Source organism: Aspergillus karnatakaensis (assembly GCF_047715665.1).
Source record: "Aspergillus karnatakaensis strain CBS 102800 unplaced genomic scaffold BJY04scaffold_1, whole genome shotgun sequence".
NCBI lineage: Eukaryota > Fungi > Ascomycota > Eurotiomycetes > Eurotiales > Aspergillaceae > Aspergillus > Aspergillus karnatakaensis.
In genome coordinates, this window is record NW_027395713.1 from 171,697 (window position 1) to 188,731 (window position 17,035).

At 51.5% G+C, this 17,035-nt stretch overlaps 9 protein-coding genes across 9 annotated transcripts; 4 read left to right on the forward strand and 5 right to left on the reverse strand.

The window, feature by feature from the left end:
- Positions 1–1,699: 1,699 nt before the first annotated feature.
- Positions 1,700–2,341, forward strand: BJY04DRAFT_212325 (uncharacterized protein; the record flags this gene model as incomplete). Its single annotated transcript, XM_073714556.1, has 1 exon — positions 1,700–2,341. One exon carries the CDS (start codon positions 1,700–1,702, stop codon positions 2,339–2,341), a length of 642 nt encoding a protein of 213 aa, XP_073577096.1.
- A 1,848-nt stretch (positions 2,342–4,189) lies between these two features.
- Positions 4,190–6,059, reverse strand: BJY04DRAFT_212326 (bifunctional C97 family peptidase/thioredoxin family protein; the record flags this gene model as incomplete). The annotated part of the gene is made up of 4 exons (XM_073714557.1): positions 4,190–5,641; positions 5,687–5,908; positions 5,959–5,973; positions 6,024–6,059. 4 exons carry the CDS (start codon positions 6,057–6,059, stop codon positions 4,190–4,192), a joined length of 1,725 nt encoding a protein of 574 aa, XP_073577097.1.
- A 130-nt stretch (positions 6,060–6,189) lies between these two features.
- On the forward strand, positions 6,190–7,384 carry BJY04DRAFT_175548 (EF-hand superfamily Ca2+-modulated protein). The gene is made up of 3 exons (XM_073709339.1): positions 6,190–6,491; positions 6,552–6,757; positions 6,827–7,384. The coding sequence occupies exons 1-3, from the start codon at positions 6,489–6,491 to the stop codon at positions 7,188–7,190; spliced, it is 573 nt and encodes a 190-aa protein (XP_073577098.1). The 5' UTR covers positions 6,190–6,488; the 3' UTR covers positions 7,191–7,384.
- Positions 7,385–9,561, reverse strand: BJY04DRAFT_175550 (ubiquitin-specific protease UBP1). Its single transcript, XM_073709340.1, has one exon. It carries the CDS (start codon positions 9,448–9,450, stop codon positions 7,489–7,491), a length of 1,962 nt encoding a protein of 653 aa, XP_073577099.1. The 5' UTR covers positions 9,451–9,561; the 3' UTR covers positions 7,385–7,488.
- A 140-nt stretch (positions 9,562–9,701) lies between these two features.
- On the forward strand, positions 9,702–10,337 carry BJY04DRAFT_212329 (Alb1 domain-containing protein; the record flags this gene model as incomplete). The annotated part of the gene is made up of 3 exons (XM_073714558.1): positions 9,702–9,717; positions 9,790–10,082; positions 10,140–10,337. 3 exons carry the CDS (start codon positions 9,702–9,704, stop codon positions 10,335–10,337), a joined length of 507 nt encoding a protein of 168 aa, XP_073577100.1.
- On the reverse strand, positions 9,734–13,215 carry vp16 (tethering complex subunit VPS16). Its single transcript, XM_073709341.1, has 7 exons — positions 13,017–13,215; positions 12,858–12,964; positions 12,679–12,807; positions 12,133–12,626; positions 11,995–12,089; positions 10,674–11,944; positions 9,734–10,621 (listed from the first exon to the last, which is right to left on the reverse strand). The coding sequence occupies exons 1-7, from the start codon at positions 13,159–13,161 to the stop codon at positions 10,373–10,375; spliced, it is 2,490 nt and encodes an 829-aa protein (XP_073577101.1). The 5' UTR covers positions 13,162–13,215; the 3' UTR covers positions 9,734–10,372.
- A 136-nt stretch (positions 13,216–13,351) lies between these two features.
- Positions 13,352–14,713, forward strand: BJY04DRAFT_742 (uncharacterized protein). Its single transcript, XM_073720979.1, has 6 exons — positions 13,352–13,553; positions 13,604–13,807; positions 13,857–13,979; positions 14,029–14,187; positions 14,235–14,389; positions 14,444–14,713. The coding sequence occupies exons 1-6, from the start codon at positions 13,407–13,409 to the stop codon at positions 14,658–14,660; spliced, it is 1,005 nt and encodes a 334-aa protein (XP_073577102.1). The 5' UTR covers positions 13,352–13,406; the 3' UTR covers positions 14,661–14,713.
- A 4-nt stretch (positions 14,714–14,717) lies between these two features.
- On the reverse strand, positions 14,718–16,265 carry BJY04DRAFT_175556 (bestrophin family protein). The gene is made up of 4 exons (XM_073709342.1): positions 16,055–16,265; positions 15,856–15,997; positions 15,249–15,799; positions 14,718–15,176 (listed from the first exon to the last, which is right to left on the reverse strand). The coding sequence occupies exons 1-4, from the start codon at positions 16,198–16,200 to the stop codon at positions 14,786–14,788; spliced, it is 1,230 nt and encodes a 409-aa protein (XP_073577103.1). The 5' UTR covers positions 16,201–16,265; the 3' UTR covers positions 14,718–14,785.
- Positions 16,266–16,309: 44 nt separating this feature from the next.
- Positions 16,310–16,585, reverse strand: BJY04DRAFT_175558 (uncharacterized protein). The gene has a single exon (XM_073709343.1). It carries the CDS (start codon positions 16,573–16,575, stop codon positions 16,378–16,380), a length of 198 nt encoding a protein of 65 aa, XP_073577104.1. The 5' UTR covers positions 16,576–16,585; the 3' UTR covers positions 16,310–16,377.
- Between the last annotated feature and the right edge of the window lie 450 nt (positions 16,586–17,035).

A 17,035-nucleotide genomic window follows, 5' to 3' on the forward strand; every position in this document is an offset into this window, starting at 1 on the left:
AGAAGGTGATGCTCTGTTCTTTGTCTTCTAGAGGCTTGGATTAATCAAGCGGCAGTTGTCCGTTGCAACTCGATGAGGTGACAATTGACAAGGGTTGGACTGGGGGCCGCAAACAGGTTCGACCGTTCATGTGTGAGCATTCAACCCGTGGTTCAGGTCCGATCCAACGGTTGCTACCATATAATATAATAACATGGCAGTGCCATTCATGTTCAGCGAAGAAATGCCGGAGATTCCCCGCGCATACCGCGCCGATGGAGAAGCCCGTGATCTGGAGACGAAAGACCTCATTTGGAAGTTCCTGGATGATCCGATTTTTGCTTTTTGATATAAAAGTACTGATCGCCTTCCTCAAACAAAGCGGTCGCGCGGGTGTTTGTTGGAGGGTGCTGACCGCCAGAAGGTGCAGGCCAAGTTGCCAACCTGCAGAAGAGGGGTATCGCGATGAGGGCCTGAACCCTTATCTCAGTCGCATCTGAAATTCTCGCCAGGGTCGAATCGAACTGGATGTAGGAGGATTTACTGTAAGTCTTGCAGCAGCAGCATTGCACATCCGCCCGCGGTACGTAACACCTCGCTGCAATCTAAGAAGCGGTGAGGAGCGTTTCAAGGCCAACCAACTCAAAGCACCAAGTGAAGCACCAAAAGTGCCGGTTGGGTAAGGAATTCAGACCGCTTCAGTCACGGAGATGAGTTGTCTTGACTGGTTGTGAGTAATAAGTAACGGTTTGAGTAATCGTGATTATTATTGTTGAGTCTGAGAGATACTCCGGCTAGGTGTCAGGATGATAAACTTTGGCTGGTAAACGGTTATTCAGAGCTGACTTTGAGTCTGGGGAAGTGAATTCTCCCGGGAAAATGGAGGAACAAGCCGTCGGCGGGTAATAGAAAAGAAATGCCAATAAATCAATTCATTTTGGGAATCTCTCCCCACGACCCCAAATTCCATCCGATCTTCCCCGGCCCGCGGACCGATACAGGAGAAAGAAACGCAATAACAAAGGCTGCTCTCTCTCAAAAACAAGTGATCCACGCCCCGGGGGGAGGGGGGGGATGGAGTTTCGAGTCTTTGATTCTGCCTCTATTATTGTTGCCAAACAAAGTACCATTCTATCTATCATCAGGCTCAAAGTGATTATTGCAAGACTCATCACTTTACGCTCGCTCTCTGACCGCGACTCGACACAGCAAGCAAACCACAAATAATCAACCCATCTCCGGTGCAGCCATCGTACAGCAGCCGGAACGCCATCCGCCTGATCGCCGCGCTTGACTCGCAGGGTGTCAGGAAATTCAGTGGACGCCTCATTCGCCAGGGTTGCTCTGTTCAGTCTTTCTTCTGCGTCGCGGCTTTGTCGGTGGGGCCCGATTGATTTATTTTTCGGAATTCTTTTTTAATTGAATAAAGTGAAATCCCAAAACGGATAATAAAAAATAAAATAAATCCTCCCCCCCGCGGCTTATCTGGAGGGAAATGCAAGGGAGTCCAGAACCCCGATCGATCTGGCCCTTTCCTCTTCCCTTGTTATATATCCATTCTTCGCTCGCCGCCACTTTGTCTCGCCCTTTCTCTTTCACCATAACTTCACACCAACCCTCTATATATACCGTCGCCTGTCGACCCTCCCTCTCCTCTCTCCACCAAACATCAACTCCACTCACCACCATCTACACAAGAAACACCTCCCACACCAACATCATGGTTTACCCATTCCAGCCCTGGAGCAGGGACCCGTCCAGCATCCGCTCCTCTCTCAGCGAGGCCAGCTCCAGCAACCAACATGCCTACTTCGATCTCAGCTACAGCAACACATCCTCGCCGCTGGCGAGTATGCCACCACCGCCGCCGCCTCCGTCGCTCAACGACGACCTGCTTGACATCACACCAAGGAAGTGCTCGTTCTCATCCAACTCGTTGAACAACGCCTGTGCATTCCCATCATGGCCCAACCGCCCCTCGCTCATCACTGCCGACTCTGAATCGTCCACAGCGAGCGCCTATCTCTCCGACGAGGACTTGTTTCCCGATGGTCCCATCACTCCCGAGCCAGCTATTGACGAGGAGTCCGCCGCCTACGACCCGCGCATGGATGGAGCCAGCCTGACCACCGAACAGCAAATTCAGATGCTCCGAGCTGCAGCCGAAGAGGAGGCCCAGCGAGCGCGCTTCCTCGCGCAGGTTCAGGCCCACGCCAAAGCGCAGCAAGCTATTCGCTTCGCTCAACTCGCCGCCACCGAGAAGGAGACCAACAAGCGCACGAAGAAGCAGCGCAAGCCTGTGGTCGCGGAAAAGAAGCGCCGCACCACCTCCCACTCCAAGACGGTCGTCTACCGCGCGTAGACCGAATGCCTTTTCCTTGGCTTCGGTCGCCTCGCGCTGGTCGTGTCTGAATAGGGCTGACCGAAACCACCCCCAACAAACCATGATGACCAACCAAGAGCATTACCAGCACGCCTTGCAAGCATGACAGCAGCAGCAGCAGCAACAGCATTGCAGCGAGGCTGAGCACACGTGCCTGGAGCAATCGCGTCGAGCGGACGGGAATAGCCTCACGCGGCGTTTGATTTGATGCCCGACCCGACGCTCGCGCGGCTTACCTAATTTTGCAGTCGCAGTCGGCGGCCTCCAGAAATTGTGAAGACTCACCCCCGCATCTCTCCGGCTCACACCTGACAACCCCCACCAGCCTATCATCCTCTCCATCTTCACCGACTTCTCTTCTGCTTCTTAATCCTTTCTTAATCCTGATCGGATCTCACCCGATCTTATCATCTCGCTCCATCTTGTGTGTCTGTCTGCTCCGGAGTATGACTCACACCTTTTCCTGTTTTCTCCATTTCGGGAAATTGCTTCTTCTTTTGCCATTCATCCTGTTTTCCAGCATTAGCGATCATCCATCTTGTCATGTTCGATACCCAGTCGTGTACTCTTGATCTTGAGCCTTCATTCCTATCATACCCGAGCGTGCCACAGCAGCTCACGTTAGCATTTCCTTGCCTAGCATTTCATTTCTTAGCATAGCCCAGCGTCATACCCATCCATACTGTTTCTTTTATTTAGGTAGCATAATAGGTAGTTCCGAGCATGTGAACAGTACAGCTCATCAATACGAGATATGATCATCATCACTATGCCTCTCTCCTTGTATTTCGTTTACTTACAATCTATTCTAAGACAGACAGTACTCCGAAGTATATACTCCGGACTTGGAAGGCTAAGATGAGTTTGCGTCTGGCAATATACTCTTAGGCAGGAAACTAAACAAACAATACGGAGGACACTGAACGCATCCATCCATCGCATGGCATCGCCTCGCTGTCTTTGTTGTCTTGTCTTGTCTTGTCTTGTCTCATTCCTTCTCGCCTCGTCTTTCTTCCAGTCCAGTCCCATCAAGTCGAGTCGTGTCGTGTTCGTGTCCGTGTCACTGCCCCCTCTGCCTAACCGGTAGTACGTGAAGGTACCTAACCCAGTCTAACGAGCGATAGCCGCCACCCACAGTCCCCCTCCCTTCCCCCAACTCCAACCCCCAAAGACCAGTCTCCAGAGTCGTACAAGCCCCCAACCGCAACACCCCCATCATGCCATGGCATGGATGTTGCCCGTCTGACCGGGGCATGAGGCTGACGGATTAGCAGGCGCTTAGGCACGTAGCGAAAGAAAGATCGAGATTCGAGCGAGGGGGACAAAACACCGAAAAAGCAAATACGTCAAGCCTCATTTGGCGCCGGCCAGTAGTCTGTGTCAGTGACAAAGAAGATGGCACGGGGTGTTGTAGGGGGCGCTTGGAGATTGTAGATCAATCTGTCACATTTCTTCCTTCCTTTCTTTCTTCCTTTCCGTTTGAAACTCGATTTTGAGACTGCTTGCGTTGACCGTTAGTCTGTTTGGCAGTTTGCAGCCTGCCTCCTGGCGATCCTTGCGTTGACAGCCTTCTAGAACCTGATTCGAGATAGAAAGAAAGAAGACAGAAGTACCCCGGTGTGATGGAACAAAGCAGCGGTCGTTAGTCTGTGACTCTGTGGCTTCTGATCGTTGGATTCTCTCTATGGTCGAGATTAGGTGTAACTGCCTCTACTGCTGTTATGCCAATCCTTCGCGTCTTCTAGAAACATAAACAAAAGTACAGACTCCAAATCAAGGTTTCAATATATAAAAGATTCGACCGGGCTTCTAGACGGAGGTTGGAATCTACAGCCCCTTCCCCAATAGCTCGCTTCCCACCTCTTTGAACAAAGAATCCCCCTTCACCCCCTCAACCCCCTTCTTGCCCTCCACCACCTCCTTCACTCCTAATGCACGACAAAGGTCCATCACCGCGCCGTCCCAGGCGGCCTCGTAGACTAACAGCCCCAGCGCGTAGAGTAATCCATGCAGTGCCTCGGCGCTGCTTGACTCTTGGGTGATTGCTTCGGCCACCGAGGCTGTGAGCGCCACTTGTTCTTCCTCGGTGAGGGGTTCCGATGTGCCACCGGTAAACCGGACGTTGTGGTTGAGGGTCGCAAGATTATACGCTAAAGATGCGGCGACAACGCGGAGGTTACTATGCGGGTCTAGAAGGGAGGTGGTGAGGAGGGTAAGAAGAGTTGGGCGGAGGGGAGAAGATGAGTCGGAGAGGTGGTTGGTATAGACCGGGGTTGTGAAGAGGTTGCAGGCGAGTTGGAGGGTGATGATGCGGAGATTGTAAGGGGTGGCTTCGGAGTCTAGCGAGAAGAAAGTGAGGAGTACTTTATGGGTGGTGTCTTCGGCGAAATAGGCTGCTACTCTAGGATCGATGAAGAGGAGTCGGACGAGGTCCACGAGGGCAAACCGGTTCTCTACCGGAATAGAGTGGTAGGTCTGCTGTAGGTAGCCTGGGTAGGAGGGGAGGTCGTTTGGAAGGGGAATGTCTGCTGTAGTCTTTGATGCGCTGTGGCGCTTGATGTGGTCGATAATTGACAAGAGTGTAGGGTCTTGATCGTGTGGCTTGAGCTTCTGAACGAGCTTCTCCAGTGGAGGGGTCTTCTTGTACAGGACGTAGTTGCTGATTGTGCGCTGAAAACTGGGAAGATGAAGCTGGCGGTGTCGGTGTGTAGGATGCGCCATCTCAAGGAGGAGGCGGACGTTTCCACGTAGCTTGCCTGGGTCGGCACCGCTCCATTGATCGAGCTTCTCACCTCGTAGGAAGGTCATGAGCGTTGGTGTTGCGCGTACGTTGTACCGCATCCCAACGTCACGAGCCACGCTGATGTCGACCTTGATAAGAACCGCTTTAGGGCCGGCTTCTTCGGCGAGCTCGTCGTACAGTGGGTACAGCACCTTGCATGGCGGGCATGTGGCTGAGGTAAAGAAGATGACTGCGCATGATTTTGATGCCGAGGATAGTAGTCTATCAACCTCCTTCAAGTTCGTCACCACCTGGACCTTGTGCTGGGGTGGCTGGACGGGAGAAGGTTTGACAGCGGATTGTTGGAGACCCGGTCCTGGAGCTTGAGTTACGCCACGCAGTGCACCCTCAATTTGGGGTTTCAGCATCTGCCCCAGAGGCGTGCTTAGGAAGGTCTGGGGTAGGTTTCTGATATGTTCGGGAATGCCCTTTCCGACGAGGAACATGGCCAAATCTTGTGTGAAGTTATTACAGTTATGTAGAAAGAGGTCATATGACTATTCCATTAGTGTATGATGCACTCCTCAAGACAAAAGTCATACCTCTGGCGTATAGATCGAGCTCAAGGACTGCAGATACTCCTCTATCACCTCGAAAGGAAGCTGGGTTTGACCCATGTGAATCTTCTCCATCGGCTGTCCGTGATGAGTGCTACCGGGCCTGGCTGTTTGGATGCCCTGGCCAAAGTAGTATTCAACGTTGTTGAAGACCAGAGAGGTGTGGTAGATGGCATCCATCTGCGTGCCTGTCAAGGCGAGGGAGTACTACCGAAGTTAGAGCGCATCTCCAGTAGGAGACTGGGCAAAGTACATACCATACGCGCCATGCCCTGCACCCTGTCAGCATGAGCATCCTATAGTTTGATCTAGGTCAACCCACCTGGGACAGGTCGTAAACATACAGCTGCACATCCATGGTTGCGGATGAGGCCAGCGGGAGTAGGTCGACTTGAGATGAAATTCGAGATGATATAACAGTTCAAGTACTCTGGCGTAGAGACTAAAAGAGAAATCCAACTTTTATAACCTGCGATGGCGACTCTCGCTCGGATCTAGCTGTAGGTAACTGCCCAGGTACGAACCGTTACGTCAGCACATCCATCACGAGTCTGTAGAGCTTCCGTCCTGTTCGATGAGATGCGACAAGAAGCACTAGCCAACAACCTCAACCCAGCTTAACAGTTACTCAACAGACCTGCGATGTGATGCTATCCAAAAGCTCACAATAGCCCTTTCACCCCGCGCCTATCAATGGCCGGCACCCCGCATCAAACACCAGCGCTCTTTCACCACTCTCTTTGACGTCAATCGCAGCACCGCACCTCGCCTCCTTCAGGTTAGCTAGATGGTAAGCACATTCCCGACCCCAAACCCTGTACTCAACTCCTAACTCGTAATGGTCGCCCAGCCACCCAAGAAGCGCTCCGCGCCGAGCGCATCCTCGTCCGCACCGAAGAAAGCGCGCCAATCCAAGCTCGCAAAGGAGAACGATATCAGCGGGGAAGAAGAGAACGAGATTAAGGAGGTCTTTCACATCTTCGCCGAGCCTAATGAGGATTTTCCGAATGAGAAGGAGGGCGTCATTGCCCGGGAGGATGTACGGAAGGCTCTTGTGTATGTCCTCCTGCTTCCGGGAATGACCGGAGGTGATTGAGTTCTAGCTAACGCGCATGCTCAATGCAGAGCTCTAGGTCTTGAACCATCATCGTCGAAAGAACTCCAGTCTATTCTCTCCGCGATCGACCCAACAGTTACCGGCTACGTCCCCTATGCGCCTTTCCTCTCTGTCGCAGCAGCGAAGCTGCGATCACGATCGGACGAGGCGATGTCTGCGGAGGTGGACTCTGCATTCCAGCTATTTACGCGGGGTAAGGATGGGCCGATTACACTGGGTCATCTGGGGAGGATTGCGCGCGAATTGAAAGAGGATGTGGCAGATGCCTTGCTTAAGGACATGATTCTGGAAGCGAATGGGGGGTCTGGTGTCGATGCTGGGGTTTCGTTGGAGCAGTTTCATGAGATTATGCTTCGGGCTGGTGTTTTCTAGGTTATGTTTGGCTTGAATGGGCGTACTGTATTTAGGAAAAGGCGTTGGGTCGGGTGATCTTCTACAGGGCCTAGGGCGATAATTTTTACGACTGATGGACGGCGACAGCACGGAAAGTCCCTATTGCGTGTACTGATACAGACCAAACTTTAAGATCCTGTGATATAAATACAAAAAATGTTTGACGAAAGCCAAAACGCCAATAATGCTCTGCAGGGGTATCATAGTGCATGCAACTGCATGTTGCTCTGGAGAGAAAGCCAAATTTTGCCACGGAGCTCGTCCGCCAGCAGAAGTCTCAATCGACTTCCAACATAGACAGGCCCTTGTCGCTGGTCTGCTCAATCCCCTCAGCCGACACACTGGTGGCGCGAGACGTGTCGGACGCGGTGGAACGATCTGTGGCTGTTGAAGTGATTGATGACATATCTTCAGGAGAGGCAGAGGTAAAGCTCGACACTGGGTGCCCATTCACAGTGGCATCGCTCCCAGGAGGAGGCGTCTCGACAGCTTCGTAGAATAGCATGAATGCGCCTCCTTGAGACATCACGTTTTCCTCGCTGACCATTTGAACATCCTCATCACTGAGTCTATACCAGCGTTCTGACTTCTCCTTCTCGCCGTCCGCCTCCAGAACTGCATCTGGGACATGAGCTGGGAAGATTTCGACAGGGTGCTTTCTATAGCATATATAATGCCCGTTCTCGTGTCGGCCATAGTGAGTAACTACTGCACGTAGTTCGTAGCGGCGTCCGAAAGTATCTCTAGCGGCACCTGGTTGTGGGAGCATTGACAATCGAGGATCTGTGCCCCAATTTTCGATCTTCTGCTCAACATCTCCTGCATAGCTCCCTCCTAAGCACCATTCGCTCAGGTCGAGGACTCTTGGAAACTTGACTGCTGCATAATTCTTTCTCAGCATACCACTGTGCTCGTCAAACACGCTTCGATTAACGTGAATAACAAAGCAACTAGGTGGTCTTGCAATGACGGCTTGTCTAGACTTGGTCGTGGAGACTCTGTTCTTTGAAGGGATGTGGCACTTTTTCGATAGTGTCTTCTCCGAGAAATCGGTTTCCTCCAGAGCTTCTTCAACTGCGCGCAGCCGTTCCTCCACGGGTGTTTTCAAAGCCGGCACCTTCGTCGGTTCGGCAGACTGGGCAAGCCTACTTTCATCCTCGATTTGTTGCAGTATGTTGCGAAGCTGGTCTCGAGCGCGGAGGAGAGTGCATTTTGCGCACTCCACACCTTCGATCGGCTCTAGGTTCATGTAATGGTCTAGGCAGTCGCGAATGTCGTATTCATAGCCCACGCCTAAAGGAACAGTCAAGCAGTTGAAAGGTATCAGAGAAAGCCCCTCTGTCCATCCACACTGCATGCACCCCACTCTTTGCGCAAGAAGGCCCTCCAACGGGTTTCGGAAAGATGTGTTCTCTGCAAGTCCTCCTTGCGCCGTACCGTCAACCTGCGCCCCTGTAGTACCAATGACATGTTCCTGCGGCCCTGCCATCTTCAGTCCAAGGTTGCGTGTCTGGCGTCGTGTACCTTGCTGCACTTCGTGATCGATTTGATCCACAACCTTCGAGAAGTATTCCTGTGCATCCTGCTGCTGCCAACTGCTCATCGATTTGAGATCCGGAGGAGTCCATAACCGCTGTCCGTGGTTTTCCGCGTTATTGAGTCGGTCGATGATACCCCGGAGAGCCTCGTGTGTGGAGAGCGAGACTTTCTCGCCCAGTAGATCAATGTTCCGCTGTAGAAAGCCCGCAAATGATGGCAATGATGCTAAGCCCTGGATTATACTGTTCTGGTAGCAAGAATTGTCCCAGTTTCCAAGGCCTGGCGGCACAGCGTCTTTATTCCCGAGAAGAGCGGTACCAAGCCCAGACAAGGTCGTGGATCGGGAAAAGAACGACGAAAAGGAAGTATTGTCGATTCCGAGAATCCGTTGCATCGCCTCGCTTTTAGCCTGAAAGGTCATCGAGCCGGTATATTCGTCCGTTGAATCGTTCGACCCTTTCGAATCGAGAACAGCGACTATTCGGGAAGGCGTCAGATAGACAAGGATATCCCACACTGCGCCAACGAGCGAGGCCGGGATTGATCTGAAGTGGTTCAAGAAGAGTAGAACAGATAGCGCTGCGACGAGAAGGTATGTCAAGTTTGCGTTGCTCTGCCAAAAGGTCTCATGTTGGTTCGTCTTGTATCTGTTATGGGGACTCTGAGTGAGGAAATCAATCCCCTCTCTGCGAGCATTCATGGCTGTTGGAGAGCTATAAGACACGGCATAAGGACAGCGTTGCTAGAAGCTCGGAAAGTGTGAAAAACAACTGGAGCGAAAAGCGTTGAATTGGAGAAGAGGCGACCGGCAAGCACCTGCAGATCGGCTGCAAGCAAGCAAGCGCCCCAGCTGCACTTCGGGTCGGCCTGGCCACCCGCAGCGGACTTTTATCGATAGCGGTCTCCACAAAAATATTCTACGGAAACACAACTATCACAACGACCTCCAAAATGGCCAAATCAAGGCGTAAGTCATTACAATACCTATTGCTCCATTGTCTATGGTCTCAGTATACATGCTAACATTACCGGTATACAGCGCAATCCAAACACTCGCGGGCTGCCCGCCGGGCGGCCTCCCCCAGTCTCGACCTTGACAAGTCTCTGGCCTCCCTTCCCCGCGCTGAAAAAACAGAATTGCACCGCGAGTCCATTCTCACCGACCGTGCCAATGCCGGCGTAACAAAGAAGCAATCGAAGCCCAGGGCCAAATCACGGGCGCAGCGGCAACGGCAGCAAAAGGGCATGGAGAAGGCGGAGGCTATTCTGGACCAGCTGGAGAAGAAGGTGGCCGGCAGCGTCACCCGAGCGAAAGCTGTCAAGTCTCGTGCGGTATGCAATAAAAATCAGTGATAGAAACTTGTGTTTTTGGCGCTGACGTGTTTCTAGGCTGATTGGAGCGACTTGAACGAAAAAGCGTCCAAGTTTGCCGCCCTTGCCGAGGCGAACAATGACGATGACAATGCCATGGTCGATGCCTCTACCGCACATACGAGTAGCAAGCCAAAGACACGTTCCGCCCCTGTTACCCAGAATTCTGTGGTTGACGAGCACGCACCGATCGATGAGGATGACGAGATCACCTGAGAATGTGCGCTAGGATGCAATGCACGATCACATCGCTATTTCTTTGGCCGGAGCTGATTGATCATCCGCCCAATTTCGACGGCAGCTTGACCGGAGGCCTTCCCCATCAGAAGCTCAAGGGCATTGACATCTTTCGTTTTGAAAGCCTCTTCTCCGGCTTTGACAACCATTCCAGACTTAACCCACATTTCGATCCTCTCCTCCGCGGACAGGTTGGTGCACTTTGGAACGAAGACCGAAGCCAACTTTGTGTTCCCAGCACCTAAAATCTCATTATAGAAAGGCTTCGCATCACGTTAGCTATGCAATGATACCTACGATTTCTTTTTCACTCACCTCCCATCCGATCGGCGACTTCCTGGCCTTGCCGATCTCTTCCAGCTCTCCCCAGTCCCGCTTAGCTACCAAGGCTCGTAATCTCAACCACCAATATGTCCTCTCTGGCATCTTGAAGTCGCTCTGAATTTTCTGTGCGCGCTTACCGTAGCCAGACCTGATCAACCTGTAGATCGTTTCGTTTAAGCTCAGGCCAAGGAACTCGGATCGTTCCGCCAAATCTTTGTCCAAGGCCTCTTGAACTTTGAGTAACTGAGACGACTCCGTCAACAGCTTTTGCTGTAAAACTAGTGTTGGGTCTTTCGAGTCCGAGAGTAATCGCGAGGCTAGCTGCAGTTTCTCCTGTTTGCGTGGCAGGTCTGTCTCCTTCAATGCCTCCGACAACAGCACATTGGATCCATCTAGAGGACGGTCGTCTTGATAGAACAGGTCCTTAAGCAGCTCCGTATCCTCGGCACGGGCAGTCGTCTCCACAAGGGCCGATGCCATTGGGCGTGTGTTGATCATTCTGAAGAAGCTTGCAAGGGGAAGCTTGGTCTTGAGCTGGAGAAGGACATAATTGACAAGATCGTCGTCTCCGCTCTGAATAGCTTTATCCAGTGCGATTTCATCTTCCTCCATATTCAGCAGCAACGGAACCTGCTTCCCAGCCCGCGGTTCATGGTTCAGCAGCTGCGTAGCGAGATGTGAGCGCCCTTCATCGTACGCCGCCTGAGCGATCACCTCGAAGGAAATTCCTGGTTTTCCATCTAACCTTTGCACGATAAGCTTGCAAACGGCTTCGTCGTCGACCGTGGAAACCTTGACTTTTGAGCTAGCCCAGTGGACGTAGATCTTGTCGGCGGGAAGTTGGAGGTATTCTGATATTCGTATCGCGAGTAGGTACTCTCTCCTATTCACTAGCCGCTCAACTAGTCTCTCTGGTGTCAGGCGCATGTACTGCTCATATGAAACAGCAAGCCCTATCTCAAAGTCTCTCACAGCTTGCAGCACTCGGAGCTTCTCGGTCATCTCGACGAACTCATCGCTGTTGTACAGATCTAGAACAGACTTTCCGAATGAAGCTGCTTTTAACAGTCGCTTTTGCCAATGGGCGTCGAACTCGAGCCCAGAAGCCTTAACGCAGGTGTCGACGGCTTCGGGCAGGCTCGCCTTAATGCGTTGTATATTGTCATCTGCCTTCGGAGACTTCTTCTCTAGAAGTTCGATGGAGTCTAGGAGAACAGACGCAGGAGAAGTTGACCCAAGTCGGAAAATAGCCTCGGTCACATCTACTGCATGTTAGCGGCGATTTTGACGAGTAACGGAACAGGAAACCTGCCTGACACCTTGTGTAGGAACTCGTATGTATCGTTTGTGATCAGGCCAACTCCATCAAATTCTGGTAGGACATGGACAGTCCCATCGTAGTAGTACCTGCTCGAATTAGAGAGCCCTTAGTGCTAGTTTATAAGCTTACCGTGCGGCAGCGCCGTTAGGCCCTATCAGATGCACCTCATCTTCCCAAGCGATAACAACTGCATCATCGCCACACCACTCCACGGCACGGGGTGTAACTCGTGATTCCGGATCGTATTCGCTGAACTTGCTCTGGAAATCGCTGCTCACCACCCAGACTTTCCCTTCGGCGGTGATAAGAGCCACAAAGCGGCCTGTGGGTGATACGCTCGCGTGCTTGAAAGGTCCATTTTGAAGCACTTTATCCTCTGCCTCGGTAGGGTCAATCAAGTAGATCGTCTTGTCGACAGCTAGCAGTACTTCAACCGAGCGGGACAGGGTGTAAGCTGGAGGAATCAACGACCAAGAAGCCACTTCCCCTTCAGGACACTGCGCCAAAAGCCGTGGTCGCGGTTCGGTGTAGTTAGACACAGCAATCAGCTGATTATTGGCCAGCAGAGCAACAAAGCCGGAGTTCCAGAACCTGCATGCTCTTACCCCATACTCTTCGGCTCCCTGTGAAGGTCAGCCAAAATTCTGAGAGCTAAATCAAGAGTTTCGAACATACGTTGCCCAAAGAAAACGACGTAAAGTCGCCATACAAACCAAAGTAGCGACGGACGGTACCGTCCTCTGTAATCACCAAAAGCTCCTCTTGATCGGACCAGCCGAGACCCCGAATGGTGCCATGCTCCCACTAGTAAATTCATTAGATATGCGTACCAGCAAGAGAAAGGACAACCTTACCTTGAGTCGATTGATTAGCTTCCCAGAACGAGAATAGATGTCGATGTTCGATTTCGCGGTATTGGCGTCTCGAAACCTTAAAGGCTTACTCTCATCTCGATACAGTGCTGAGACTCGATTAATTTCTAGTCAAAGACATCTTCGAACAGGAAAGCGCACCAATAGCTCCTCCATACGGAGCGCCGGCGACGATGTAGTTCTCTAACTCAACATCCTCATCGAAGACAGAGCGGTAGACAAGGAATTTCCGGTAGAAGCTAGTCCCTAGCCTCTCCCAGTTGGCTAGAGGATTAGAAGGTGCCATTGGGAGATGACGGGTTCATGGAAAGGCGAGAGTGTGACGGCTCTCGAACTGCGGATGATGCTGTGGTGCTGGCCGCCTGCCCGTTGTTGTCGTTCGCATCGCTCCGGACTGGGAGCCACGCTAACCCGATTAGTACAGGCTTAGATCAAGCTCCGATCGCCACTGCCCCCGTCACTTCTACAATATCTCAAGCTCAACTTTCGGTCATCGATGTTTCATTATGAGCGCCATTGTAGGATACAATAATGGATGATATGCAAGACATAAGTGGGCTTGCCCATGAGCTGTCGGATCTTGAACTGGCTCTCCTCCTTTGCCTAGGGGGACGGGAGCATTGTTTGATGGAGGCTACTGGCGGGAATATCAATGATGTTGCTGCAGAACTTGCTCTGGTAAATTGCAATACCCCTGCTGTTCATTAATGAGCTAACGAAAATACAAGATCTGCTCTCATACATACGGTCTCGATTACACGATCTTGGATATTACAGATACCACGTCTTCTGAGGACTTGTATGACCATATATGCATCCCGACCTCACGCTACGAGCAGGCAGATGGTGCGGTTGGGTACAGGACTGTTAATGCCGTTATTGCGAAGAACCTTGATTATGCGTGTGAAAGTATACAGCTCGAGGCTCTAGAGGTATACTACTACCCTACCCTTGTCATCAACTCATACTAAGTCTATTCAGTTGATGCGCTCAAAGAAGCTTGTAACCTCAAGGGGTATACTCGAAGCCCCAACAAACTTCTTGCTTATTGCCATTGTAGTTCGCGACTCGGGGCAGGCCCGGCCGAAGCTCGTCGCGCATCTCGTGCGTTGCCCTTAGTTCATGGTGCATCAACTGGACTAATTGAACCCAGAACGATAACCTGTTCGTCTCACACTTTCATGACGATGATGATGGGTATGCTTACCTCGAGGATGATCAAGACTGGTACTCTGATGGACAGTCCATTTCTTCCGTCATTCATAGAACAGGCGGTCAGGACTACGGCCGTCATCCACGTATCGAGCCTGATGTAAGCCTTTTCAGCCTAGCAACCGCATCGCTGCTGACGCATTAAAGCTACTAGACAAGATACACGACGCAAGTAAATTGGTAAAAGTCACTGCCGAGCTCGTTCGATATCAACAAGATATCGTAGTCTTCCTCCGCCTGAGTCGTGCTGTTGCAGGTGGTATCTCCGCGCGATCAAGTATCCAATTTACAAAATTAGCCAAGTGAGCTTCCACTATCTCACTCGCAACTGAAGTGAACGGACCTAATATGCGCAGACTCCTCGCCATAATCCACGGGATAGACTACCTCACTCCGTCAGTTGTAGCGCTGGCCGCTAAAAAGGTGTTCCGGCACAGAATTGTCGTCGCCAAAGCGGAGGATGATCGTAGTCTGCAGTATGGGAGCGACCTGAAGGCCGTTGCAAAGGTGCTGGAATACGCAACCCCAGACACAATTCTAGAGAGCGTGCTTATGTTGGAAGCTCCTCTATGAGGAATCAATTGGTTCGTTTTGCTCGGAAGACTTCGACCTGAGAACAACTTTATAGATGTCATATACCCTGATTAGCCACTATAGCTAGGAACTCCATTTCCCCAAGCTTCTACCTACGTCCAGCTCTATTCGAGACCATTACCGGGGACCCTCGCCCTCGCCCTCAGAAACATATCAGGCATTACAAACCCCTCATCTTTCCCGGCTCCATTAGTGACTCCCTGGCTGTCATTACTATTACCGACCTGATGATCGCGCTCAATCGTTTCCATAAGCCGCCGCCACTCCGCAAGGACAACATCAATCTCAATCTTGGCATCGCCGACCAAGGCATCCATCTTGATATCATTCCGGTCGTACCCAAATGGATCCTCCAGTTGCGAGCCTATGCCTTCGATTCCGTAGAGCGTAAAGATTACCAGACTGACAATAGGAATGGTCCACCACCCCATATCATCCACCATGGCAAAAGGAAGAACGCATCCATACAACGCGAGGACTTGTTTCTGGTGAATTCTATCACATAAAGTCTGATCAGCATGCCCGCTCCCATCCAAAGGAATCTTGGCCGAGACAAATGAGACTTACAAATGCGCCACCGGAATCGGCGTTAACTTAATCGTCTCCATCTTGCCATAAGCGTCTACCAAGCCATTCAACTGCGCCTGCATCTGACTCGCCCCAGGGGCATGAAACCACCCCCTCTCAACACCCCGCTTAATAAATCCGTCGATGAAAAAGGTCAACTGGAACGGCACGCCGAGACCCTCGTCCTCCCTCCCTACAAGATCTCGAGGCAACAACCCAGCATAAACAGGGTTGTACGCCGCCGTTCCGTTCTCGGAGACGTCACTCCCGAGTAGAATCCCTGTGAAGGCGGCACCCCATTCAGCGCGGAGGTGGTTCTTCACGGCGAAGGGGATTGCCATGAGGATGCGGATGGTGCGCTCGATGTCTGCCTTCTCGGCGGGGGTTAGTGGGCGGGTGGGGTTGTAGCCATTTGTGAGAATCGTGCGGACGAGGTTCCGGATTGCAGTGTTTATGGTTGTCATTCCATTACGGCCGTCCCAGAAACGGTTGTAGGACGTTTGGTTGCGGAAGACGAGCATTAGGCCGACAACGATGGAGAGAGAGGGAATCTTCCTTCTCATTAGTTCTTATCGCTAGATACATATTGAGCTAGGAGTCAACGTACTATAGTATTCGGCAGCCCTACAGTATCAAAGACATACTGATCGAGACATATGACGAACGCCGTGAAAGCCGCGTGAAGAAGCACGTAGACTAGAATTGCGCCATGGATTGCGCCCTTGATGAATCGGAATACTAACGGCCATCTAGCCAGGTTCGATCAATTTTGTTTCTTCGCAGACTCTAGAAAGGAGTGCGGTTACCTTCTTGGCTTACGACGGGTTGAGAGCAGATGCGGATGTGTACTGGCGCGCGAGTGGTGGCGATCATGGCCAGGGCCATGGCCAAGAAGCGACGTGTTCTGGCGACTTAATGTCGGAGTAGGCAATTCACTGAAGTTCAACCGCATTGCAGCTTTGTTGATGGAAGCTCAGGACAAGGGAAAAGAGGTGGCGGTGAGGGTTCATCTCCTGTCAACTCCTCCAGAGAGAGACTAAGGATAGTGTTAACTAGTCCATCTTGCGGACTCAGATAAGGGGACTTTGCTCTGCGGGTCCATTTGCCGCCAGGATTCAGGAATAGCAAATCAAAGCCAAAGCTTACGATTTATACCTAGCCACGATGCACCTAATCCATGCAGTCCATCAATCACAACCCACATGTAAGACGTGGGGTACCTACACCTCCGCACTTTGTTGTTTGTCGATCGACGGGGTTTGGATGAAAGAGGCATGATGCTCATCCCCCAGCTGATCCTGAGAGCGGGGTTCTTGATGAGTGTCATCGAGTGGCTGCGAACGCAGTCCACCAAGCCTAGTTACGAAATACTCAAGGAATCAGTCACGAAAAACAAAGTACCAAAATGTGCTTAAATGATGGATTTCTATTATGTTAAATGGTACCAACCGAAGAGACTAACTATTAGATATTGACAAGAACTGAAAAAGAATGCCTTCAACCTAAATAGTCGAAAATATAGATATGGATATCTGCAACTTGCAAGTGTAGTAGAAGAGCGCCGGTCACCAGGAAGAATAAGGACGACGCAAACGAGTGCGTGATCCGGACAGGCTATGCAAGATATACAACGAGGACAATCAACGGAGCGAAAACAGAGATCGCTAGCCGAATATGCTAAAAGTCAACGAGTGGAATTGACACTGGACCAAGGCAGCGAAAGGGGGTATAGTCAAGGTTTAGGGTGGAAACAAAAATTATCGCAATGCTAGATGCAACAAGTTACA